The following is a 27950-nucleotide window of genomic DNA, read 5'->3' as shown; positions in this document are numbered from 1 at the left end:
ACCTTTCTGATTATTGTATGAATAAATAGGTGTAATAAAGTAAAAATGTTCCTAATAAAGCGCTCGGTGAGTGTATGTGCCTACACTTCACCTGTAGATTAGATCATAGTAAAATGTCAAAATCTGTTTCATATTGGGACACTAGGAGTCTTCGGTTGTCATTCATATGTCCGTCAAAAAACGTAAAGCTAAAAATGTCAGATAGTGTAAATGTTAGGGATAATTAAGGCCGAAAAATTGTCATTAAAACCAGAAACCGATCAGGCCCTCATTGCCTACCCTCACACTGTTCAAACCGTGCCTGCCCTGCAGTAAAATCCACAAGTAGATTTTGGTTGTCATTCATACATTTATCAAAAGATTTTGCTAAAATGTCAGATGGTGTAAATGCTTTGGCAAGCGGTAGGCCCGCATAGGCTGTGGGAAGCTCTGCTGACCAGCTGTTTTGACAGCATGAAAATCTCAGCATTCTGTTCCCACTACATCCCGCTTTCAGAGCCTTCGAACGAGAAGTGGTAACTGCTGCATCAGGGGACTCCTGGAACTGAAGAGTGAGTCAGTGCTTTATTTTCCACAGGACTTTTGGATTTTTTTTTTATAGCTTTGTCACATCAGACAAAAAAAGTATGCGTATCCTCTGTATGCGCTCTTTCAGTGCTGAGCGAACAATCCGCCTCGGCACACGTCCATAGTGGCCTCAGTCAGTCACACTCCAGCAACAGGAAACATCTGCTGCTACGCGCTCTGCGCCTTTAAATAACCGCAGCAACAACACAAAAACAGAAATTTCCAAATTACCCTCAGAGAACATGGAGGTAGGCTGCGCCGTTTCAACGGGTCCGAGAGCGGAGCCCCGCTCTGCTACGGGCTTCGGGATTGGATGACGGAGGCCGGGTGGAGGCGGGGTCAGCCTTGGTGCCGTTCCGCATGGGCAGCAGAGAGACGGGTCACATGGTGTCCGATCGGGGGTAGAGGGGAGGGCTGCGGTGAGACCAGGACGACAGACATCAAACGAGTTTGAAGTGCAACTGACTGAAAGAGTGCGTGTTTGTTTGGGGCTCGCTCTCTGTGCTGCAAAGACGCCGGACCTAGACCGACTGGGGCAGGTGAGGATATGGTCACCCAGACCCATGTTTGAGGGTGGGATGGTAGAAGGATGGGCGGGGTGGGGGGTGGGGGGGTGGTTAGGAGGTGGGTGGTGGGTGAGGTACTGTACCACAGAGCAAGAGTTGATGGATGGCTGTCTTCCTGACAACATCAGTGCAGGCACTCCCAGAGGGCCTGACTGGTGCTGGAAGCTGAAGTGTGGGAACGGACAGACATGTGGCCCCTGCTTCCCCTACCAGCGACAACCTGCAGTGAACCTCTGTTCCCAGTCAGGAATCTGGATCAGCTTCAGGGTATGTAGACAATTTATTTCCCACTGTGACAGGCTTGAGTGCTGTGACACACCTGTAGTAAATGTATCTTAGTGAAACACAGGGCAGTGCTGAATGTGAATCAGAGCTGAATTATTTTGTATTTTGAAAAGCAATTTGTGAATTAATGTAATCTCTTTACTTTTCTTTGTGTCACTTTTGTATGGAGGAAATGCTGGCATGTTCAGTGTTGCAGTGTTTCCATTTGCGAAGGTCCATAAATGACTAGTTGATGATTATAGGCACACTATGCAGGGATTTCACCTTGAAAATATTATAAAACAAGCATGCTCAGTCGTTACTGTGATACACTGACAACCTGTGTTTGTGTTGACTTCTGCCCAATACTTTGCTTGTCCACTCGGGCTGCTTCTCAATGTATTTTTTATTCTTTATTCATACGTTCTATAATTCTAGTAGGGAAAGAGGAGACATGTATGGATTGGCTACTACAGTGGTGGGCTGGGTTTGCGAGAGATTATCCTTGGTGGCTAACCATTAAGCAACCGTACTGTCCTCTAGGGTCCTCTTCACACTTGTTTCTGTGTTCGATCTGCACTTTGTTGTACGTCCCCCTGGATAAGAGTGTCTGCTAAATGCTTTGTAATATAATGTCATGTAAGTGGCTGGCTAACATTCAGTAACATTACAGAATGTAGCTGCCATTATTAGCAAACTAAATTTAGTTTTGTATGTCAGCTGGCGGGCCATGATATCTGGGTCCCGCTGCACAGTACTACTACTTATAATTTGGGGAGATTCTGCTGCTTTATTTCCTTTCCTGGGCAGGGAGCTTATGCCTAGCTCCCCCGAACATTCAAAAGGCTCGAGATGTCTGATAAAAATAAAATAATCGATGTGTGAGCATGCATGCTATTACAGAATTGTGCTTCCTGCAGGGTAGAGGCAGACTGAAATCCCCTGGTGTTAGCAGTGGCTAGTATCACCACTAGCAATATTTTACTTAATACAAACACAAGTGACGTCAGTTTAAAAGTTAGCTAAATGGCTTGTGTGGAAAGTGACTAGTAAAGCAGATGTTTTATGAATGATATTAGTCGTGGGTTTCTCCGTTTATTACTATCATACTCTAGTATGCAACGGCCAGAATCATCTTGAGGGTGTCGATGGGCGGGGCTGAGAATGGGGGCATAGACTTTTTTTGTATGTATACAAAGGGCCACATCAAGGCCTAAAATTCTGCTTAGCCTGCCTTGTATTAACAATGTCCAAACGCTAGCTAGCATTTATGTTTTTGAAGGGATGATTTTCTTTTAAGATTGTACCATTGTTACAGCTTTTTTGGTGTTGTTTTGTGCACATTACACATATGCAAATCTATTTTTTGCTATTAAAATCAAATGGGAGATGGCCATTGGCATTTCACCTTGTCAAGTCAGTATTACACAATATATTGTGTTGTATAATGTTAAGGGGGCTATATTTGTGAATTAAAATTGTGTTAAAAGCAGACTTTACTGCAGCTACTGTACACCAGAACAGCTAAGCAAACACTTTTCTATAATAAATCGAGGCTCATCTTATCATGTTTATGGTGCGTTAACCACGTCCTGCCCATGCATCATTAGCTCTTTCGCTCTACTGTCTTCATTTCTTGCTGGAGGAGGAACACAAAGCTACCCCCCACCCCCCACCCCCCAACTTCAACCACAATGATCACTTTTTATTCTTTCTACTTCCTGCTTCCGGTAAAAATAGCAGCATGAATGTGTCAAGAGCAGAGTTGCACAGCCCCAAGTGTCCACTTACCACAAGGCTGCTGTTGAAAATGTGTTGTAACTCACAATTATGCAGAACGCCAAATACAACACGTTCTCACAGTTTGAAAAACAAATATATATAAATACTATAACACTACATATGGTTCATAACATAACGGTTCAGCTGATTTATATTTTATGAACTTATCAGCTATTATTTTGAGAAAGGTCCATTTACCAAGGGCAACAACAATGACAAACAAATGGCAGCTACATTCTGCTGACATTCAGGGAATGTCAGTAGTTTTGTAGTTTTTTACTTTTTTTGTTATGTCTCAGTGTTAGGCCTTGTACCGTAGGACATCAGACACAAACCTCAAAGTTATGGCCTGTCCTGTCAAAAAAACAGGTGGGTAATTCCGTGAAAATTCAACCAGAGTGAGTGCGAGTTGACCACTCCAATTTTGCTCAAACTTTGTGTAAATGTAATATATTCAATAAAGAACATCCAACATCAGCCTCATTGGATTTGTCATTCTAGAGATAGTGACTCTGAAAGAAGGGGGAGGTGGTACTGAAAAAACACACTCGCGAGTGGAAATTGAGGTTTGTTTAAATTTTGGAGCATCATATGTTTGGCATATGGAAAAACCTGAAAACATTTACTCTGTCACAATTTTCTATCATGTTTCAGAGTATGATTATGATCTGATTTTCATAATGATGCTCAGAAAAAAGGGTCATTCATAAATGATAAATCGTGCTGCTTGTCAATTTATTTTCAATATTTGATGGCTTACTACAACAGCACCACTTGGTGTATGGTATCCAAACTTGAAATACTAGTAGATATTTTGGTTAAGAACGGTCACAAGCAAACTGAAATGAAATGGATCATTTATATTTTTTATTAAAAATATATACAATGCCAAAGTTTCTCTCAGCCTGTAAATGACCAAAAAGTGTTAAATATTCAACCAGGTAGATGTTATGGTAGAAAGTTTCCAATTAAAATGTAACATTTGCGTAGTCGTTAAGTGGTTAGGATACATGACTGGGATAAGCAAGGTCAGTGGTTTGATCTCTGGTGTAGCCACAATAAGATCCACACAGCCATTGGGCCCTTGAGCAAGGTCCTTAACCCTGCATTGCTCCAGGGAAGGATTGTCTCCTGCTTAGTCTAATCAACTGTAAGTCGCTTTGGATAAAAGCTTCTGCCAAATGACATGTAATGTAATGTAATGTCTTTGGTATAAAACAATGATCAAAACATTTTTTGCATTCGTCTTTACATTGATATTAAATACTTATATGTGTTTTATTAAAACAGATCTAAAATAAACATAAATAAATATAAAAATTAAAAAACAGATATTTCGCAAACCATCTTGTACACAACTTCTCTACTGAAGAAACATTTCTAATTTATGTGATGTGACTTATGCAGTATGCATACTTATATATTCCTGTAGGTTCTGTTTCAACCAATCAAAACATGCAAATGCATTATCATATCAACTAAATGTTTTGGACATATGTACGCATATTATACATTTTGAAGAATGTAAAGTTTCACATTGATTGGAAGCGTTCTACCTTACCATCTACTTGGTTGAACATCTAATACTTTTTGGTCATTTTCTGGCCAGACCCAACTTTTTATTTGACATAAGTACATAAGTAAGCCTATTTTAACATAATTGAAGTTTCATTTTAATAGGAAACCTTCCAACTTACCAACAACTTGGTTGAATTTGCAACACTTTCTGGTCATTTTCTGGTGGGACCCAACTTGTATATTGTACTTTTAAATTAATTTCTAAATTATATTTGACTTAATTTTGATTGTGGAAAATATCTACTAAACTATACTAGTGTTGCCATCAAATATTGAAATAAAATTGGCACAATTTAGCATTTTTGAATGACCATAACTTTTGTTTTCTGAGCAGTATTATGACAATCGGAGTTCATAATCTGAAACTAGACAGATAAATGTGTCAGACAACATGTTTTCAGGTTTTTTCTCCAATTTTCACTCATGAATGACTTTTTGGTTACCATCCCTCATGTTTTAAGAGAAACTATATCTAGAACGACAACTCCAATGAGGCTAATGTTTTGGATCTTCTTTATTGAACATATAAAGAGCATTTACACAAAGTTTGAGTCTAATTGAAGTGGTCTACACACTTCACACCTCTGGTGGATTTTTCACGGAATGACCCAGGTATGAAATTCCATATGTAGTTAATGCCTTACATATACATTATTAAAACACGTAGATTAACTGTGTTATTATTGCTGCTACAAAGAGGCAAGCATTAAACAGAAGTTACACAGCCTGTTGCCGTTTAAGGAAAGGAAATACTATCAACAGGAAACAAGGGGCATCTTTTAGCACTGTTGCTAAAGAATACATTGTAGGAAGGTCCGATTTTGAAATAAAGGCCAGAACAAATGCAAACAAGTTTGCAAAAGTGTTGATGAAGAAAACAGATGTCCTGCTTATCGTACCACTTGTTTTTGTTATTAACTTAAACTTGGGTTTATGGCTACAAAATGAGTAGAGAGCGCATACAAATAAGGCAACAACATTAACCGTTCCAAACAATAAAAGATTCATTACAATTAATCTCTCACTGTGATCTCACTTTCAGGTTACAAACATTGCAGTGCTTAACAACCCCCGTCCCCTTATTTGCGTATTTGTGTAGCAGAGGATGTACTTTATCTTCAGAAATGGCATTCTCAGAAAACATGTGGTTTTCACATGGATTTTACATGGATTTTGAAACCACTTTATTAGTTGTTGAGTTATGAGACATTTGAGCTAGACGAGAACTTTGAAAAACAAACATGGTTTGCCACCAAATGGAATAAGGGTGTTCAAGGGGGTATATGACGAAGCAGGATATAAATAAAATAGGGTAGAAAAGCAGGAGTAAAACCAAGAACCCTTCCAAAAGTGGAATATGGACTGAAGTGAAAACAAATGTTCCAGGTTTTACCTATTGAACTTATCCAACTAACTCTGCTTTGTGATATGTCCCCAAGGTCTCAGAGAAGAGTATTGTATGCAATATTTTAATAAATTCCTCCCCACATCTCTCCACAGGGTGACTGTCAAGCCGTCCCCCCCCCTCTCTTTCTCTTTCTCTACCTCCCCCACTCTCGCCTGCCTGTCTTTCTCACCTTCCCCCAATATGTCTTCATCTCCCGTGGACTCCACATCTTTCCCTGCCCTGGTCTCAAAATCCCCCATTCCTTCACCTGCCAGGCTCATCTCAGCCTTTCCCACCCGGCCCCCTTCTCCTCAGATCCTCCATTTTGGCTCTAACCAGCCCCCCACTCCCCGCTTGCCCCTTCTCCTTGCCCGCTCCACGGTTCCCCTCGCCGCCTGTGCTTTGTCTCCCATCGCTGACCCCCCCTCGCCCCCGTTCTCCGACCCTTTCCCGTCCCCCGACTCCGGGCCTTCCGGGCAGCCTTTCCCTCAGCACTCCCCTCCAGCCATCAGCACCCTGGAGAAGCTGATTAAGACCTGCCCTATATGGCTACAGCTGGGCATGTCACAGGAGAGGGCTGTCCACATCCTGTATGGAGAGAGCCCTGGGGTGAGACTGACTATACACTGTGTTTACAGACACACACAGGCATGTACACACTAACGACACACACACAAACACACACACACACACACACACACACACACACACACACACACATCGTACACTGTGAAGGGATAGTGACGATATTGACGAAGGCTGCTTTCTTCTGTCGTATGCAAAGATCTTTTTAGTAAGGAAGAACATGGCCCTGAGGAAGATGATCCTGTCAATACGTCTCTCTGACCTGGAGGGGGCACCAAAGGTCCAGGAAATGCTCATCAAAGAGGAGAAATCATGTAAGAGTAACTTACTCAGTTTTCTGGCTATCGAACTATTGAATGATCTCAGCCTAAGGCAAGCCCCGACATTTTAAGGACTGTGAGACTGCCATACTAATCTATCCTTGTAGTGTTGTAATGGGCAGCACTGTATTTTAGTGGTTAACAGACTGGGTTTGTAACAGAGGTTGAAGGTTCAGGTCCCAAGTGACACTGCCTGAGTAACCTTCAGCAATGTACCTAAATTGACTCAATGAATACCCAGCTGTATAATAAACCGCTTTATCAGGATGATAAAGCGGTTATCAAATTCCACCTAAAGTGTGTGTGCTTGTCTTCAAGCCAGTGGTTAAATACTACTACCCATACAGTACAACTGGTTAGAGCTAGCACCAGTTGGAGTATAGGCTTGAATCTACTATTATTATTTTATTATTATTATTGTTGCTGTTGCTGCTGTTGTTGTTGTTGTTGTTGTTGTTGTTATTAATGGTGGACAGCACATTCCACTGCTCACACAGTTTTTCTCATTGACTTCTCTCCCACACTTAGCTGAGCTCTGTGGGCGACTGTGCATTTAATTTAACAGCCCCTGAACATTAGGGCTCATTATCATTACACTTCCAAGCATTTTTATTGTTCATAAGCACCATGCTTTATTAATTCCAAGTCTCTTATGTGCCAAATAATTATTTCTATCTATCCATTTTGCTAAGCAATGTACAAGTTAATGTTTGTTAATGTTTATGTAATTATATGGTGTTAATAAATACTCTGCAATCAAAAAATACCATAACATGTTGAGGCCTTGAAACTAAATATTATTGAAATTCCCAGGGATCGGTAGACTAGTTCCTGCTATCTCCAGAACATTGCATTCTGAAACAAGCTGGAATCACTGCAACTGAAATAAAATGTGATTTCTGACAGACCCATATTGTGCCTCCATTTTAGCACACACATAGTTTTCCACAAGCAAACAGGAAATAGGAGACACTGTGATGGCAGAAGTAAATTAGAAAATAATGGTGTTTCTGCTGTCCTGTGGAAACAATAGCCGCATGGCACAATGATGTGGCTCATTGACGACTGTTTCCGATCTGTGTGTGGATGTGTGTGTGGCTCATTTCCCACATCTTCGCTGTTTAACAATGACAGTAGATCTCAGATCTGAGAAAAAATGAATGAATTAACTGACTAGCATGTGAAATAAGCTCTCTGATAACATTTGGAATAAGACCTGAGATTGCAACTGTTAAACTGTTTGTGCATTTAGCATGTAAGTCACCTAATGCCCTGTCTCTGCAGTGATACATCTGGAGGGCTCCGTCCTGGTCTTTGACAATATCTTCAAACTCATCGCTTTCTACTGCGTAAGCCGGTGAGCCAGGCCTCCCTCTCCCACAGCTTATATACTGTATACCTCAGCGCTAAAATGGCTGCAGTAAAAACTGCAGCAAAGACAGCAAGCAAAGACTAGTACCTCACCAAAGTCACCTTCAACAACCCCAGGTGTACATTCTTGTATAGTGCTGCCCTTTGCAGTGAGATAAGACTTGCCCCTAAAATGCTCTGTGTGACGGTCAGAGCAAGCCAAAACTCTAGCCCCCTGTTCATCCTTTTAATTTCTGCTTTTTATGCAATTTTCTCCTCCATTCTCAGAATGCACAAGTGAGATAGTGAGACTTTGAGACCTTGGATTACTGCCTTCCGGATCCAAGTGAAGATAGCCTTGCCCTACACGATAACTCACTGTATTTTATCATGGTGATTTCTGGGATAATTGAATCTCCTCCAGCGAATTAATGCTTTATAGTCCATTTGGATTGGCTTTTTGTTCATTCTTCTGATGGTGGGTGATATGAGAGCTCTTTCTAGTAAAATGAGTATGCAGTTGTGTGTTCCTCTGTTTCCTTCTGCAGGCCATAAGGCGAGTTTAGTCCAGTGTCGCTCGACGGAAATTGCAGAACGTTTGTAAAGGTTATTGTCGGCCAACGTAGACTAGTCGGAACAACAACAAGCAAAAATATACACTCAGTGAGCACTTTATTAGGTATTTATTAGACTTATTTTTTGCACTCATTAAGTCTTCTGCAGCTGTAGCCTATCCACTTACAGGTTTAACGTGTTGTGTGTTCAGAGATAGTTTTCTGCATACCACTGTTGTAATTTGTGGTCATTTGCATTACTGTCACTTTCCTGTCAGCTTTGACCAGTCTGGCCCTTCTCCTCTGACCTCTTTCATTAACAAGGCATTTCAGCCCGCAGAACTCACTGGATGTTTTTTGTTTTCGCAACATTCTCTGCAAACTGTAGAGGCTGTTGTGTGTGAAAATCCCAGGAGATCGGCAGTTTCTGAGATACTCCAACCATCTTGTCTGGCACCAACAATGATTCCACGGTCAAAATAATTTAGATAATATTTTTTCCCCATTCTAAAAGTTGATGTGAATATTACCTGAAGCTCCTGGCCCATATCTGCATGATTGTATGCATTGCACTGCTGCCATGTGATTGGCTGATTAGATAATCGCATTAATAATTAGCTGTACTAATAAAGTGCTCAGTGAGTGTATGATAAACCAAACATTGCTGCGACCAGCGGCATCCATTGCACATTTCCGGGTGACTATAAACTGGCCAATAGAGTGTGTGTGGTGGAATAGTTTCCTTGTTTTCCTAGTAATATGGTGTCACCATCATATCATCCCACCTTGTGCCCCGTAGAGACATTCTACCATTCACGCTGAGGTTGCCGCAGGTGATCACCCAGGCGACCAAGTACGAAGACATGGATATCATCTCAAGTCTGGGCTCAAGTAAGTGAGCGTTGGTTGGGGGTGATGGGGTTGTTGCAATAGATTAAACTGTGAAAGAATCAGAGATGAACCAGGTCGTTTATGATTTTTCTTATATTTATTTTACTTATCCTGGTGGACTGATGAATACTATAAACTGAGAGCTCATTTCTCCTTCACAGAGGGGAATAAACGTGGGTAGGGATGCCAGGGATGTGTAGCCAATCAGCTGTAACGGAAAATGTTTGGTCAGATCAAAAGAGCCGGGTTTTCGAATCTTACAAGAACATCGTCTACCTCTTTTGATAAGTATCAAGGGATCTTTAATGACTGCATATTAACCTAATATCGAAAAGGTAGTGTCTGCTACAGCACAGTGTCCCCAACACAGTTTGCCGGATTCTAGTAAAAGGAGGGTTTAGTGTTAATGTACTGTATACCTGCCCTGCCTGTATACCTGGTAAAGGAGGGAAATGGGGTGTGGGGGGGGGGGGGGGTCCATGAGACCTGATTTCTCCCAGCAGAAGGGAAGAGGATTAATCACCCACTGCTACTCTTCTCCAAGAGTCTCTCTGGTGGTGTAAACCACATTGGCAGTTTGAGTTATGTAACCCTGACTGTGTTGACACAGCCAGTGTGGCGCTTCCTTCCTTGATAGCCGTGTCAGCTATATTTTATTATTGAGCATTTATTCATGCACTTCTAAAGAAGAGCTCTCCAGAAAAATGAGAAAAAATAAGGGAAAATCTAAATTAATTGTGATTATAAATATTTATCAATTTTGTACAGAAATGCAATTTAGGCAGATATAAAATGCATGCGGCACACAAAGCATGAATCAAGAAAAGGTTTATGGTTTATAGTAGTGTCTGCAAAATTTTTTCTAATGCTGGGAGCAGCTGTGGGGCCTATGGCTTTTTCCTGATAAAGGCTTGCCTTAATTTTTTTTAAGTGTGCCTCCTGTTCCTGTGATGACAATATAAAACTACCCTCTTCTATTGCTTTTGCCCTCATCCATCTATTTTTCTGTTATGTCTGTCTTTCTCTGTATCCATCATCTGTTTTTCTATACGGTATGCCATCTGTTCATTTCTGCCTGTTACTCTATCAGCCCTGTCTGTTTTCCTCTTCGATGTGTATCTATCTATCTTTCTATCCTTGCCCAGCCAAACCCATTTACAGTTATGTAAGTTTGATGTAAGTAACACTATCACCATTGTTGCAAACACTTGAGTGAGGCAAAATTACCAAGCATATGCTGAACCTCTCAGGGCTTTTCAGACTCCCTGGTTTCTGCACCAGTGTGTTTTCATGCGACTCTTCAGGAAGCTTGTAGAATTGAAGTGCTTCCATTTAGCGTCAGACTGCCTAAAGCAACCTGATTTCCCTGAAGTGCTTCATTTGTTTGTTTTCTTGTTTATTTGTGTCTTTTTTTGGTTCCATAAAGCTATTGCTGTTCCCCAGCACCCTCTCCAGTTTCTTCGTAATTGTATTTTGTCATTCGGTTTGACAGGGTGCAATCTTTCACCGTTTTCTGACATACTCTTCTGTCAGAAACAGTCAATTCAAAGAATGCAAGTTGTGAGCCTGTTTGAAAGCAAGCAAACAAACAAACACTTCAATGGTATGACATCTTTAAAAAAATAGGAACTGAAAAAACAGGGCATGGCCATGTACTAAATCAGACTGCAGATGAACCAATTTAAGTGGTGGGCCAAGCTTCAGAAGCTCTTGAAAGAAGAGGAAGTAGCTTCTGCAATGGTTGGATGTGTTAAAAGCGCCCTCTCTGAACCCTTTTCCTGCAGATTTTTGGGGCTCCTCCCTGAACGCACGCTCCGAGGGTCTCCACGGTGCCGTCCCGGCCTGCGAGACAGAGGCCGGCGAAGGGGCCGCCAGGTTGTGGTATGTCAACCCCATTCTCATGGAGGAGTACTCCAAAGGCATGTCCAGCACGGTCGCCCCGGCCAAATCCCGGAGCCAGAGCCTGAGTGCGCCCAGCCAGTCCCAACCGCACAGTCTTCCCTTCGGGAAGCCGCCGTCGAGGGCTAGGCGGGGAGCGGACTCCGGACCCCCGCCCCTGACGGACACGGGCGGGCCGAAAGGGGAAGGAAGTTACGGTTGCCGAGTGACAGATCAGCAGCGTGACTCATGGACGGTCGGCCAGGGAGCGTCGTCTCCACCAGAGTCAGCGCTCAGTGTTTCAGAGGCGCCATTTCAGAGCGGAGGAACACTTGAGGAGCACAGGGAGGAGATGCTCGCCATGTCTGCCCCCTGCTCAGAGAAGGGGGCACCGGCTTTCACTGCAACGACCTGTCAAGACAATGAGCCCCAGGAAGAGAAGCCTGTTCCCGGTGGGGCCGGCTTGCCCCAGGTCCCCAAGAAGAGCGCCCCACCGGTCCCCCCACCCCGGCGGAAGAAGCCCTCCCTGGCAGTCGCCCCCGCCCCACCACCATCCCGACATACTACAAGAGCCAACTCCCACCCTCCGATGGTAATGGCCGCCCCCCGCCCGGCATCCATCGAAAACCTGAAGGGCTCCGACACGTCCCTACACTCGACCGAGGACTCCAACAGCAGCACAGAGGAGGAAGCGGAGCCGCCCGGGGTCAGCACGCCGACCATGAAGCGGAACCCTACCGTGATCCTGGACAGAGCCAAACAGAGGCTGTCCATGGTCACCCTGCCGCAGGTCTTCACCAGGTTCATGAAGGCCGACTGGAAGCTTCAGAAACGCATTGTGGAGCTGGCCAGGGACAAGGACTCCTACTTCGGCAACCTGGTACGGGACTACCAGACCTTCACGCTGGAGACCATGCCCAAGCACGGCTCCAGCACCGAGATGCTCCATGAGATCCGGCAGATGCTGACCCAGCTCAAGAGCTACCTGATCCAGAGCACTGAGTTGTGGACGCTGCCGGAAGCTGCCCTGTATCCGGAGGAGAAGCTCGGTAAAGTCACATGTTCACGACACACCACGCACATACACACATGCAAAATATGTCAGTGGCCAGGTCCAGTAAGACCAGCAAATACATACAGTGAAGTCTGGACAGTGACACAGTTTAAAAAAGGGCTGTCTTCTTACATGGTGCTCTAATTTTGGATGTAGATACCCTCAAATTAAAGTGTGGACCGTGTAAGAATTACAGGCCTTTAAAATTCTGTCGTTGTCCAAATACTTATGGATCTCAATGTGCAGTACCTACACACACTGCTTCAACACACTTTTCAGCACTTTACCCTAATTATTTAGCTAATGTGCAAATATGATTGGAGCCATATATAATTGGAGCCGTTCAGATACATATTATATGCAGTTTTTACTGCAGTCATTAGTTATCAGTTATTATTGTAACATTCATACATAATTAGAGCTTGAATTAAATGTCTAATTTTCCCAAAATAGCCGATGATTACTTGAAAATGAACACCCAAGGGAAAGATTTTGCTTCTGCTCGACATACTGAGCCCAAAATACTACGGTGAACAGGGGGGAAATTTATAAATGTCTGGCACGTCCAATGAAGCACTCACAATGTTGTATTTCCACATCTAACCAGTGTATGTGCACTTTAAAGGCTGTTCATTTATACATTGCGGTGTGTATTATGTATTAGCCATCTCTTACCCATGACCTCTGGAGTTGTAGCCATTAAGCAATGTTGTGCTGATTCATAAAATAATTTACTATTTAACTATTTGTTGGTAAGAGGTGATGAACACAGTCACTGAGGTGCCTACCACATTGCAAAGAGCAACACTTAAGTTCCCATGAATATATTTAATGACGAATGGTGAACAAGCGCAGACTAAAATTGTTATCGTTAGCTTCACAAGCAGAAGACAGATGAAACTCAGCCACAGTGTTGATATTTAAAGGAAGGATAAGCGAAAGGAAGTGTAAAAGATAAAACACTTTTCTGGTCCTGCTAGTTCTGAAAAAACATTTGAATCACATATTGAATCTTTCTACGGTCCAGATGGTAGTGAAATGATTCACAAAACAAAAATAGTTTGGCACCATGTCTTTCCTAATAAGTAGTTGGGGACCATGGTCTTTCTTTGAATGCAATGACCTCCGATAAAGGCCTTCTAACATTATGCCACGGTTTCTTTTTACTCATTAGAGACTACGTCCCTGCATTCTATGCATGCATCTATCTGAGATAGCTCTTTTGACTTTTATATGAATAAACATTACTCTTTATATTATAACAATGAATGTGTGGTTAAAGTGTCAGCTTTAATTTGCAAGTATTTATATCCATTCCAGGTGAACCATGTAGGAATGACATAGTTACACTATTTTTAAAAACAGTCTCCATTTTGGGGGACCAAAAGTAATTGAACAGCAGTTTCTGCTCAGCAGTTTCATAGCCAGCTGTGTGTTGTTGCATCATTATTGCAGGCGCAAGAAAGCTAACAAAAGTTCTACAGTTGATAGTATGTGTGGAATGTGCATTTGGAATCTGTTGGTGTTGTCTCTCAACATAAGGACCAAAGAAGTGTCACTGCTAGCAAAGTAGGCCATCCCATGGGGTATGAAAATGACAATTAATAACCAGAGACAAAGCCTAAAATGGGAAGACTATGTATAATGCTTGAATATAGAAAATATAGCTGTGTCAAAAAGGCTGTAATAATAATAATAATAATAATAATAATAATAATAATAATAATAATAATATAAAGGAATAATAATATAAATAACTATAAAGGAATGTATTGATATAATGGCTTCCACAATCTCACCCCTCAGTTTATCCACTACCAAATGGTTTTTTGGATACAGCTGATGTAGGGGGGTAATGATCATATTCCTTGGGACCCCACAGAAGCCATAGCAGAGGTGGCCCTGTACAAGGGCGTGCTGAAACCGATTCGGGAGGTGGCCTACTCGGTCCTGCGGGACATCCACACTCGGGACGACTCCCTGCGGAAGCTGAAGGAGAACCAGCTGGTGGTGCTCAACACCACCACCACCGACCTGGGCATCACCACCAGCGTCCCAGAGGCACCCGTCATGGAGAAGATCCACCAGAAGCTGGACAGTCTACACCGGAAGTACTCCCCGGAGGAGAAGATCTCCCTGCTGCTCAAGACCTGCAAGATCATCTTCGAGTCCATGTCCGTGGGCTGCCCAGGTGAGTGCAGCCCTTCTGTATACGCCCACAGTGTCAGTGCAGCTGCTCTGCATGGTCTAATCAGAATCGGAATGGGTGGGCGGGTGGGATTGTAGCCTAATCTTGCCTATCGTTTACATTAACAAATAAATATAGTACATTCTTAAGTCAGAGATATGTTGCGTGAATGCATCATACACTCTTAGAAATAAAGTGACAGTTGTGGTATATTTTTGTTCTCAAGGAATGTTATTACAGTAATGTTCTCTTTGGGTACAAATGAGTACATTTTCCGAGCAATAAAGGTACAAATGACAGTTTATTACAATCACTTCAACCCTAATGTCAATCGATTTATTTATCCTAACATATTCATGATCAAAACATGGAATGTTGTTACAAGTAATCTGTTTCCATAAAACTATGCTTTCGGAGTAATGTTACACTTACTTAGTAGTTGGATACATTGGTTGTTAGATGCATTGTAATGGATGGAAAGACAATATTTTCAAAAGTGTTTCATATCTTTGTTTTCAGCACAATCTCAGCTACAATAATATGGTAACAGTAAGTAGGTCAGAATCATATGAACCATATGAATCATATCCGAACAGAACACGGGAAAGTGGCCACATACAAAATAAACTTAAGTCAATAAGATCATTTTGGCCTACTTATTTTTTGAGAGCAATACTATCAGAGTTTCATGCACGCCACCTTTTATGGCTTAGAGTGGCTCCACTTTTAGAATGACCATCACTTCGACACTAATCTCACAAGCTTGTGCTCAATTTTCAAAACACTCAAAATGGAAAGCACTTGTAACACAGTCCGTTCGCCTGTTCAAAACATGCATTGTGTATGCATATCTTTGAAGAACTCTTGTACTTCCAAACTCAATGGTTAAATTCCTCATTTTTCATTAAATACTATCAGAACATTTTTTTTGATTGCTTGTAATAGCTTCACTGTTTAGTTGTTTTTACAATGCTGTATTGTGTGTGTGTGTGTGTGTGTGTGTGTGTGTGTGTGTGTGTGTGTGTGTGAATGAAAAAACATCCAGTGAGCAGCAGTTCTGTGGGCAGAAATGAGGTCAGAGGAGATGGGCCAGACTGGTAAAAGCTGACAGGAAGGTCGCCAGTAAAGCAAATAGCCACACATTACAACAGTGGTATGCCGAAGAGTATCTGTGAACACGTAAAACGTCTTAAGTGGATAGGCTACAGCAGCAGAAGACCAATAAGTCTAAAAAATAAGTCTAATAAATACCTAATTAAGTGCTCAGTGAGTGTATATGACAGGCTAGCGTTTCCCCTGGGTCTAATGGATATGTAGTAGAACCGCACAGCCTTGGCATGGTAAATAAACGGGTTTGTCATTCTGCTCAATGTTCTGTTGATCGGGGGTGGCAACCGTGTTCCTGGAGAGCTGCGGGGACTTCAGGTTTCTATTGTTAATTGATCCAGTCATGCAATCGATTACACGGTTAACTCACCTCACCTACTTCCTTGGGTCCAATTTGGTCACTGATTTTAAGGTGATAACAAATGCAAGCAGGCCTCATGGGCCTTATTATGCACTTAAGTTCATGCTGTTTAATATCTGTTGTCAGTGTGCACTGTAGCCCTATTTCCCAAAGGCACGGATGTCCGACTTTATCCGAAAAGGGCCTCTGTGGGTAAAGGTTTTTATTTTAGCCCAACACTACAACACAGATATTTAGCTAATCGTGACCTTCAAACAGATGTCTTAGTGCTGGACTAAAATGAAAACCTGCAACCACAATTGCCCTTTTTGGATAAAATTGGACACGTGCCGTTTTGGAGACCCCTGCCCTAAGGGGATAACATAAATTGTATTGTGATTGTGGGGCTTCATAATAATAATAATAATAATAATAATAATAATAATAATAATTTGTTATTTAGCTGGTGCTTTTAGCCAAAGCGACTTAGAGTTTATCAGACTAAGCAGGGGACAATCCCTCCAGGAGCAATGCAGGGTTAAGGGCCTTGCCCCTGACAGTTAAATGACAGTAAAATATATTTTTACAATGGTATGTAGAATTATGAGCCTGGATATGCTGAATGGTCAATGTACTCATAATCTTGTGGGTATTCAGGGTTTAGTCTGTTCTTCATACTGTACCCTGGGAAGGGTCTGATCTAGATGTGAGCCCTGAAGTAAAATTCTACTTTAAAATTGAGCTGGTCATAAGCTGGTCTAGCTGGGTATGAGCTGGTCGACCAGCATGGCCAAGCTGATCATAAAGCTGGTCTAGCTGGGTATGAGCTGGTCAACCAGCTAGTGCTGGTAGCTTTGTAGCTGTATTGTGCAGGTCTAGACCCTGCTGAAGAAAACAACTCAAACTAGGTTTTGAAACAGCTGGGAGCTGGTCTGAACGGATCAACCAGCTAAATCATGTTGAGCTGGGAGCTGGTCTGAACTGGTCAACCAGCTACCAGCTACTTCAAAACCTAGCTTGAGCAGTTTTTTTTCAACAGCTCAAGCTAGACCTGAGTACTGCACGGAAAGCTTGTCGCTAGATTCAGCTTTCTCTCGCCTCTCAGTGTGTGCTGGAATAACAGCCTGCCGTTTCCTTTTTCAAACATAAAACGGCCTTGATGAGCTCCGCAGTGACTTCTCTGAGAGCAGCGGGGCGCTGCACGCATTTCCTATGTTTACCGCGGCCCTGTGGGTGTATGCACGCGTGTGTGAAGACTCTGAATCCTCTGCTCTGAGGAATCACGGCAGTGTGTGTGCGTGTGTGAGAATGCGCACGTACCGAAGAGAGCGCTCGCGTCTGCATGGATGCCTGTGTGACTCAGAGTCTCTCTTCTCTCTCTGCAGGGAGGCCCCACAGTGCTGATATGCATGCTGGAGTGCCTTGTGGTATGCTGGTGCATGCGTGCCTGGGTGTGTGTGTCTGTGTGTGTGACGCCTTTGTACTGTAAGTGTCTGACTCCCTCCACCTCCCCACCCCCACCCCCTCCCCCTCCCCCTCCCTCTCTCTCTCTCTGTCTGCCTGTCTGTCTGTAGGGAAGCCTCATGGTGCGGATGACTTCCTGCCAGTGTTGATGTATGTACTGGTGCGCTGTAACATCGCCGCTCTGCTGTTGGATGTGGAGTACATGATGGAGCTCATGGATCCTGCACTTCAACTGGGAGAAGGCAGGACCATTTATAACATAAATACACCAACCGTGCTGAACCGTATGCTACACACGTGCCACACAGGCATACAAACTGAATACCCTGTACACACACAGTTTACACTCTCTCTCGTACACGCCCAAACAAACACACACACACACACACACAATACAAAGGCAGTACACACACATAGGTGGACATAAAAATACTCACACATAAGCAAGCACACATGCACATTCAACAACAGTGATTTAGAGCTGACCCAAATCTAAGGGCAAATGCTATGTCAGTGTGTTTAGTAAGCAAGGAACGCAATTGCCTGTGGTTCGAAGGCAGAATCCAGTTGTGGAGGGTTGCAGTGCTGGCTGGTTTTCAGCGTGATTAAGTGATTACCTTAAGCCACTGATTGGTAACGTGGCCACATACCTGGTTTCCAAGGCCTAAAATGATTGCTGATTGAAAGGAATCCATTATACCGGCAGCTACTGCACAGACCAATCCCCCTGGCTTAAAGCCTAAAATCTTATGAATCTTTATGTCAGCATGTATTGCATTTGGAAATATAGGTGTATGATAACATCTTAAAAACAAACAGTTCCAATATACAGTAAATATATAAATGGTAAATGGACTGCATTTATATAGCTTAGTAGAAGTTCTTAAAGCCTCGCTTCCAGCTCGTCAGGAGCAGTTGGGGGTTAGGTGTCTTGCTCAGGGACACTTTGACACACCCAGGTCGGGGATAGAACCGGCAAACGTCCAGCTGCCAGACGACTGCTCTTAACTTCCTGAGCATTCTAATGTCAAAAATCTATATTTGGTGTGACCACCCTTCGCCTTTAAAACTGGATCAATTATCTTAGGTACATGTACACTACCATGCAGGTTTATAGGAAAATTGGCACATAGGTTGTTCCAAGCATGTTGGAGAACTTTCCACAGTTCTTCTGTAGCTATCTAGCTAATCCCAGACGGCCTTCAGAAAAGTAGTCTACTCCTTAATCATGTCATTTTATTTAACAAAATACAAACATTTCTCTGTAAAATTGGTGATTATTTGGAAAACATACATTATATTCTAAAAATGTAGTGTGCCTAAAGCTTTTCCACAGTATTCTGTATTTATTCACAAAACTGGATAAACTCAAGGTCACACTGTACAACTGACGCCACTGATGGAGCCTGTTATATTCACAAAGCTACGTTTGCACCTCAGGTTCCTACTATCTGACGACTACGTACGGGGCGCTGGAGCACATCAAGAACTACGACAGGCAGCCGCCAACCCGGCAGCTAAGCCTGGAGATCCAGGACTCCATCCACCGCTGGCAGCGCCGGCGCACGCACAACACGACCCGCGTTTCCCGCTCTTCCGTGCAGGTAGGAGACCTATACAATATAATACAATACAATACAATACTTTACTATACTTTACTATATACTATATTACAATACTTTGCTATATCAACACAGTTGAGAGGAACTTGTCTTAGTGCAGCTCGGTAAAAATAGTCCGACATAGAAACATACATGTACATCGTTGAGAACAAACAAAACATTAGCCATTCAAATACAATATACAGTCCAAACATACCTACCTACAGACATGCATTAATGGTCGTGCCTCTGTTAGATAATGTCCGAACCACACTTGCATGCAAAACATGAAAATCAGCAGCCTTGTCATTTTGCCGTTCTGGGACCAATATACATGGAAAATCTGTTGTTAAGGCAGACGCGCTATTCCAATTAATCTAGAAAATCTCATAAAAATCAGTTAGATGGTTTTCATTAAAAAGATGAGTGAAAATATTAGCATTTTCGTAAGAGTTATCTTTGCGCTCTTCAACAAACTTTTTAAAGCGTTTTACAGTTTCTCACCCAATTGGAACACGTCCTACTTTTAAACGGACGAATAACTTTTCCTAAAATCGGGTTTTCATGTGCAAAGATTGTTATTAAAATTGATATTTCGAGAACGAGGCGCCGTTGAAAATGAATGGTGAAAAGTAAGCTTGTCTGTTAGCCAGTGACTTTATAATGTAAGGCATTGTGCAACTGCGAGCCACGCGCCCCACGGAACATACGGATTATACATTGCCAGAGCCATATGGAGCCAAAATGCTGCCCCTTGACGTCCAGGAGTGTGAATAGCAGGCAGTGTTTTTCGTGTCATTTAGCTTGTGTGTAGTTCAATGGCATACTTTGCCACCTCGATAGGCTACAACCAAATAGGCTTATGATTGTTTTCTCGTTGCTTGTATGACGTTACATCCCTGTCCATCTTCGCAAGCCAATATCAACCCCTGTTGAAAAAGACACCTTGTGTCTTAATAAACTCCGTTCCTCTGAAAATAATCTATTAGGTTGTTGATTCAAAGAGAATATATGATTTAATCCTCAGCAGCCTGCCCAGTGGTACATGTTGTTTGAAGTAGACCACCATAGTTGCAGTACCCCTAGCAGCTATTAATGCATTGTGTGTTGGAAGCCTTGTCAGTGCAAAGGTCAAGATAATGTTCTCGGTGCTTCTGTGAATTTCCTGTCTTTTTCGGCTTTTGCCAATCATTATCTCTTCTTTAAAACACAGTTTTTGGGTTGAATTTCCTGTCTTTTTTAGCTTTTGCCAACCATTATGATGCATAATGGGTGAGCTTTACAGTCAAGGGGGTCGGATGGTGTGCAGAAGAATTGACCTTCCTGCCGCTCAAACAGTCAGACTACTCTGAAAAAGAGCTACCCCTGGAATTGTGCTAGCTTGGTTGAAATGTACATGGTCGGAAACTGAGACACATAACAGTGTTGCATAAAAGAGAACTAGTATGTAATTAACCAGAATTAACTAAAATACTCTGAAGAGAAAATCCTACACAACATGTACCTGTAATCATAGATGCCAGCACGCCAGATCATTTAGTTCAGGTTAAGACGAACTGTTTTGCAGAGCTGTTTGATTTTGTTGGATTTTCTGTTTTATTACTGTGAGGAAGTGCAGGATTTATGGGCGAGAGTAACCTAATTGACAGCACGGTGATAAACTACACAGTTTGAGTAGGTAAGTCATCCTGAGGGGTAGGGAAGTTTGTCGAAACGCCAGCACACCCACCACTGTTAATCTTGTAGGTAGGCCTTTTGCCAAAAATGTATTTTTTAACATCAGAAAACAAGTGCATGTAGCAGTCCCTGGAGACTGCAATTAAGACTCTGAATTTCAAGAAGAACCACAGCAGTTTCAATGGTTTGTTTCATATGAAAAATGGATGTTTGCTTAAAAATAATTTAGCAAAATCTGAGATAAGAGGGATGCGACCCAAAATCATATTTGCTCTAATATGTGTCTCCTGGACGGTTCATTGATGTTACTTCAAATTCCCATTTGCATTTTAACTGTTTTTCAGGGTGTTAAAAAGTACTCCATTTAAGGCAAAAGCATCAAATCCTAGGATTGCATGTAATACTGGCAGATACATTCAACATGACCTGCCAGCTGGCCAGCTAGTTGGCAGTTTTTGAAGGTTTCCTGTCTGTAATCTAGCCAGAAAAAGGTCCAGAACTTCTATTGAACTTTGAGACTTTTTGCAATTGAAAAGAGAACATTCAAGTTTAAAAAAAGTTACTGCTAAAAGCCACAACACCATTTTGCAACACTGGACACAGAAGCAGTTCTGCCAGCTCTGTTCTGCTAATGGGCAACATGCAGACTATTCATATGCAATGGTGAAACTGTGTTGCTGCGATCTGAGGACATACATTTATCTGCTTGTTATTAATGTGATGCTCAGCACCGAGAGATCTACTGTACCATGCTGTATTGTGCATTTTGCTCGTCTAATGATTACAGTGTCTGCAGTTAAAAGAAATTACTGTACTTGGTTTGCTATTGGCTTGCTCACTCATGCAGGTAAAAGCAATTTAGAAAGGTGCCTTTGGTGGCCCTGCGATTCATTTTGCCCTTTTCTATTTTGTGACATGTCCCTGCTTTATATTGTAAAAGCATATTGCTATCATGTACGACAATAAAATAAATTGTATTTCTATAAACCGTTGGGTTTACAGGTAAATCACAAAGTGATTCACATCAGCGGGTTAAAAGCAATGCGGACAGAAAATGATGATAATAGCAACAGCAAAAACTGTCAGCAGAGACATGGGTGTAAAATGCAGTTTACCGGTTATGTGGGGTGCTTAATGATTTACTGGCTCACCTTTGAGCATTTTCGGTTATATGAATCAGACCTGGGTGAAATACATAATCGTTCTGGATTCAAAAACTTTTCTGTGCTCAGAAGGTCAGCTCAGTAAATTGTAGAAAATTATTTTAATCTAAAACAATTACGTATTTGACCCAGGTCTGATTTTTATTATCGAAAATGCACACAGGTAAGTCCGTAATCAAAGGACCTGTAAACACTCTCTGCTCACTTGTTCCCCTGTGGCATAGAGTTGCTATTATCATTGTTTTCTGTGCGCATTGTTTTTCATATGAATATGGTTTTACAGAAGGACCTCCTGTTGTGTGAACCATTTGGAGAGAGGGACTTGCCATTGTACTTGGCATTGGTTATGCTTCAATCAATGCATTGTATTCCTATCACAATTGATACTGCATGTGCTCCACTGCTCAGCCATCTGGTATAACTTAGAATGGAATAAAGCAACTTTATTTTCCTCCCACATGCAGAAATGTGCCTTCAGCAGCACTTAATACAAAATGAAAAATCCATACATTCCACAAAGGTATATTGGGCTTAATTCACAAAACTTTTCTTGAAGGTCCCATATTGAACACCATTCCATTATTTTAGGTACTGATATAGTAAATGGTTGGAATTTATATAGCGCCTTTATCCAAAGCGCTGTTTTTACATTACAGTACAAGGCATTTAGCAGAAGCTCTTATCCAGAGCAATGTACAACGAAGTGCAGATCAAACACAAGTACAAGTGCGAAGAGGACCTGAGAGGACAGTACAGTTCCGAGTCCTAGTGTAGCCATACAGATACAATTGGAACCCTTGAAGAATACATCAACTTCCAAACTTCCAAACTAGCATACCACAGTTGGCAGCTAGATACCCTGAGTACAACAATACAATAGCTAATACAAAAATATATATATATATATCTCTACAACTATATAAGTGCCATTACAGTCTATGGCATATATAAGGCTAATCATGGTGGTGAGTTAGGGAGGGAAAGGTGTAGCCTGAAAAGATGAGTCTTCAGTCTGCGCTTGAAAGAGGTCAGAGACTCTGCCGTTCTGATATCCACCGGGAGGTCATTCCACCACCGTGCTGTACAATTGATGCTTCTCAGTCACCCATTCATACACACACTCACGGCAATTGGCTGCCATGCAAGGTACCAACCAGCTCTGGAGCATTTTGGGATTAGGTGTCTTGCTCAGGGACACTTCGACACAGGGCAGGATCAAATGGCAACCCTCCAACTGCCAGGCGACTGCTCTTACCTCCTGAGCCAATGTCCCCCAATATGGATATGATATCCATAAGAAGACATTTGTATGGTTTTAGGTATTGTGTGAAAAACTATATATGTCCAGTTTTACAAGTCCATTCTCCAGCACCTCTCATGACCTCTTACTAAGAACAGGCAATTGTATTGACTGTGTCTTTAAAGCCCATTGATATTAATGAACCTTCGTTCTGATTGGCCGGCTATCGCCAACGAACTGAACGCCTTCGCTGCCAAATGCTTAGATTTGTTCCGGCTCCTGTTGTGATGTCGCAAATTCACAGAAGTCCAAACAACTCATTTAAATGCAAATTTTCTTCATACAGTTTACAGAAGTTAGTTGGGGACAGCATTTTGATTATTTTATTTATTTATTTATTTATTTATTTATTTATTTATTTATTTATTTATTTATTCTTTTGCACAAATGTACAATTCAGGACAGTTATAGTGAACAAATATTAAATCAATGTACAGGAGAGCTTTGGAAACCCCAGGGAGCTTATGTTAGAACTTCACCAAAAATTGTTTATATATATTATTTTAATTTAAGGATACAAAGTGAGACATTACATTAGAAGACTAAATCTAAATAAATGATAAATAAAATGAAAATAAAAATAAAGCATAAAATTGGTTGAGAAAAGAAAGAGAAAAAAGTTCAACATAAAACAAAGAAGAAACAATATCTAGGAGAAATAAAAATGCCTTTTTTTCTTTTTTTTTCTGGTTAGCTTAGCATAAAGACTTGAAGCCGAAAGGAGTCAGTAGCCTACCTCCTTTAAAGTGAAGAAATACACCTTACAGGAACTCCGAAGGTGTCTTATTTACACAAGGTGAAATACACTTGCGGGAAAAAACTGCAAAAACCAGAGACGTTTTTGGCGAAGTTTGCCGGTTGGAACAATAACCGCTGAAGATACATGTAACCTTTTGTCTTCTGCTGGTTGAGCGCAGTGATCTGAAGGTTGAGCTGCAACCATCTTCACTGCGCTAGTCTATATTTTTGTTCTTCTATTGGAACATGATTTCTTGATGTAGATAAATGGTATGAAGGATTGTTAGAATATGCTTTTTATTGTTTGAGTCTGTGGCAAAGGTTAGGGTTGTAAACCATTAATATGATGATGGGGAGGGTGGAGGTTTATTGCCCTGTTTTGCAAATAAGATGCTGATAAACATCTAAGCTACTGTTCTCACTAGCAAAGAGTCTTTTTAAATAATCTGGCATTGCCAGCCACAGTTTCTATTAATATATATGCCACAATAATTTGGGACGTCAACATCTCAACCACAAGGGAGCAACGTAAATAAAGCATTCATAGAAATGTCTTCTGTGTCAAGCTTCATGCATGTAAAATTTCCATTGTACTAGAGAACATTCATATTAGAAAAAAGAGATGAATTCCATGTTCATGGAAACATTGTTACGCACAGTTTACTTCTGATCTTATGTATGTTTTGTCAATGGGGCCCATTGTGTGTGGGCCTACATAACTTAACAGTAACTGCACTTTGTCAATATTGCACTTCGCAGACACGGTTAGTTGAAATGCATTCCTTGAAAAGGAATAAAATGGCTGTACTCAAAAATGTTGACGATAAATTTGATGTTTCACACGGTTAAGGTCAGAGTTTTCTATCTCTTCCTCACAGGACTTCATCAACGTATCCTTCCCAGACACCGGGGCCGAACCCAAGACCCTGTGCGTCTGCCCCAACACCACGGTCCGGGACCTCTGCGCTCAGTGCGCGGATAAGTTTCTGGTGGACGACCCGGAGTCATGTGCACTGTGGGTGCTGGTGGAAGATGAAGCCCGGCAGCTGGGTCCGGATGAGCTCCCCCTGTCCGTCAAGTCCGACCTGCACTATACCGACCCCCGCAAGCAGTACCGCTTTGTTTACCGGCAGGCTAGCCAGCCAGAGCAAACCGACCACCATGGCCCCCAAGACCCCCAAGCGTCCACCAACCCTGAGACAGCCTGATACATGGAGAGGGACCAAAACCACACAGCATGGATGAGAGAGGGTTAACGCAGCATTTATGTTGGGGAAAGGACGAGGACAAATCGTCCCCCTGGGCTCAGGGTTGCACCCTTCTGGATGGAGGCAATAGTGTGAAGACTTGATACCCGCAAGTGGTCCGAAATCTCCTGCAAATCAGCAATTTGCACCACAGGCAGAAGTGAAGCTTAGAAATTAGTCTCCCGGAGACTTTACACAGTGATGGCATGTGTACAACCCATTACCTGTCTACAGGCCTTTTACGCAGAACATTTGGAACATTCCGGTTTTATATACTGCTTTCAATCCATTTATAAACTGTGGTCAATGCATTTCCCCATTCATTCACCTGCATTCCTGTCTTTTCCGCATTCCACTGTATTTTATTTCTTTCAGTTTTTTTATTTAATTTAATTTATTATTTTTTGTTGCTGACAGTCCACAGGCCGTGGGGCCAGGTCCATTGCTGTTCTTGCCTTCTTGCTTACATACAGTGGTACCTCAAAGGGAACATGAGCCTTGTCAACTGGATTTGTTCCACTCTGTTATGGACTCTATTTCCCCAAAGCATCTTAAAATAAACATCACGCGTTGACATTTTAATCAGAATTTGTTTGGTCCATTAAAATGTATTGCTGAAATACTATCATAAAGTTTTTTTTTCTTCCCCCACACTGTGAGAATAATTGCATGGCAGCTGGTTGCCAATTTATTATCGTGAAACGCCAGTTATTGCTTTGTTGAATGAATTGGTAATATGCAAACCCGTATCACAGGTGCAGACCTCCAAAACAGCTGATACTGTACAGTATAACAAATCATCAGTCCCCTAAGAGAAAGCATGATGTGTTTAACCAAATACAGTGGGCTGCAGAATTATTGGCACCCTTGATAAATATGCTCCTTTATCCTTGACAAAAAAAAATTCTGTAAACTAAAAAATTAAATAATTGACATAAGTTTTTCAAAATGAGTAAAGCAGTGTGCTTTATTAATGATTCAATTTTTCAAATAAAAAAATATATTTCCCCAAAAACCAGGTTCCACAATTATTGGCACCCTTGGTTTGATACTGATACAACCCCTGGCAAAGATGACAGCCATGAGTCTTCCTATAATTTGTCATTTGTGTTAGAGAACAGACATTTCAGAATCATTGATATCCTTGGGATACTCCCCTCTTCAGTTCGGACCACAGGTTTTTTGTGGGATTTAGGTCTGGATACTGAGATAGTCGTTGCAGAAGATGGTTGTTGTTGTTTACTTTACCATTTCTGTGTGGATGTTGATATATGTTTGGAGTCATTGTCCTGCTGGACAATCTACCTATGACCAAGTCTAAGCTTCCTGGCAGCGGCAACCAGACTTCCTGGTACTTCATTGTGCCATTGATCTTACTGTAAATAGTACCACTGGACCACTGGCAGGAAAACATTAATGACCCACCGCCCACCGTTCTATTCCAGTCATAATTCCAATGTCGTTTAGTAAACTCAAGATGCTTGGTTTTGTTTATTATGCACAGTAATGGCTGTCTTCGTGCCACCTTTCCAAAGAGTTTGTTAGTATGGAGGTGCCATTTTCTGACACAACCAATCTCTGCAATTCTTAAATTGTGATACTTATGGCCTCCTTCACCACTTATGCACTTGCATCCTCTTCCTGTCAAGTTTTCCACCAGTCAATATGTGTTGAATTTGTATTGTAGTGGTATGTTCAACCGTTTATGTATTTTTTTTGTACCTATTTCCTGACTTGTGATGGACAATTACCATCTACAGTGGGGTCAAAAAGTCTGAGACCACAAGTGAAAATGTTTCTATTTTGTATTATTTTCTAATTTAATAATAATATTACAAATTATATTACCAGTTGAATCTGAAAGATGTACACACATTTCTTAATTTCTGAAGTATTTGGTATGTCCCCCAGCTTTAATGGCAACATGCACTCAAGCTGTCTGGGGCTCCACAAATTTGTGCAAAGATGCCTGATGATTCATGTTGTCCCAGCATCCTTTGACAATGTTCCAAAGGGCATCTTGTGATGTTACTGAATGCTTAGACTGAGATTAGCTAAATGAAAGTAAAATTGTATTGCCAATTTCACTTAGATTTTATTTATACATTTGGGACCTGTGGTTTTTAGAAGAAATCATATTAATGAATTTTTAAAAAACTTTGAAACATGAGAGAAAATGTAAAAGTTTTCCCATATAGTTTGTACAAAAAATATCCATGTAATTTATTATATGCAGCTTTTTTTCTCAATTTGTATTAAGGGTGACAATAATTCTGGAGCCCACTGTATGAATCATTCATTCAATTGGGTCAAGGAATCTGCAGGTAAAATAAATCACATTTGCATGTA

The 27950-nt window shown here is 41.6% G+C and overlaps 1 protein-coding gene across 2 annotated transcripts; it reads left to right on the top strand.

Annotated features, from left to right (window-relative positions):
* Nucleotides 1-908: 908 nt before the first annotated feature.
* rin3 (Ras and Rab interactor 3) lies at nt 909-27950 on the top strand. 2 transcript variants are annotated; one of them, XM_061242587.1, is made up of 11 exons: nt 909-1106; nt 1267-1400; nt 6258-6753; nt 6929-7043; nt 8334-8406; nt 9753-9844; nt 11629-12771; nt 14659-14967; nt 17986-18117; nt 19316-19479; nt 25233-27950. In XM_061242587.1, the coding sequence occupies exons 3-11, from the start codon at nt 6346-6348 to the stop codon at nt 25560-25562; spliced, it is 2766 nt and encodes a 921-aa protein (XP_061098571.1). In that variant the 5' UTR covers nt 909-1106; nt 1267-1400; nt 6258-6345; the 3' UTR covers nt 25563-27950. The 2 variants fall into 2 exon arrangements, with proteins under 2 accessions (XP_061098571.1, XP_061098562.1); XM_061242578.1 differs by having other exon boundaries at nt 1262-1400.

The sequence above is a fragment of the Conger conger genome, chromosome 1 (assembly GCF_963514075.1).
Source record: "Conger conger chromosome 1, fConCon1.1, whole genome shotgun sequence".
NCBI classification, from domain to species: domain Eukaryota; kingdom Metazoa; phylum Chordata; class Actinopteri; order Anguilliformes; family Congridae; genus Conger; species Conger conger.
The sequence above is the reverse complement of the archived record's forward strand: the minus strand, read 5'-3'. Positions and strand labels throughout refer to the sequence as shown.

Bases quoted from the DNA above. Each gene is read 5' to 3' on its own strand.
- rin3 (XM_061242587.1), top strand. From the start codon at position 6,346: ATGTCTTCATCTCCCGTGGACTCCACATCTTTCCCTGCCCTGGTCTCA. The intron at 8,407-9,752 runs GTGAGCCAGGCC...TGTGCCCCGTAG, and splicing joins GCTTTCTACTGCGTAAGCCG to AGACATTCTACCATTCACGC. The intron at 18,118-19,315 runs GCAGGACCATTT...TTTGCACCTCAG, and splicing joins TGCACTTCAACTGGGAGAAG to GTTCCTACTATCTGACGACT.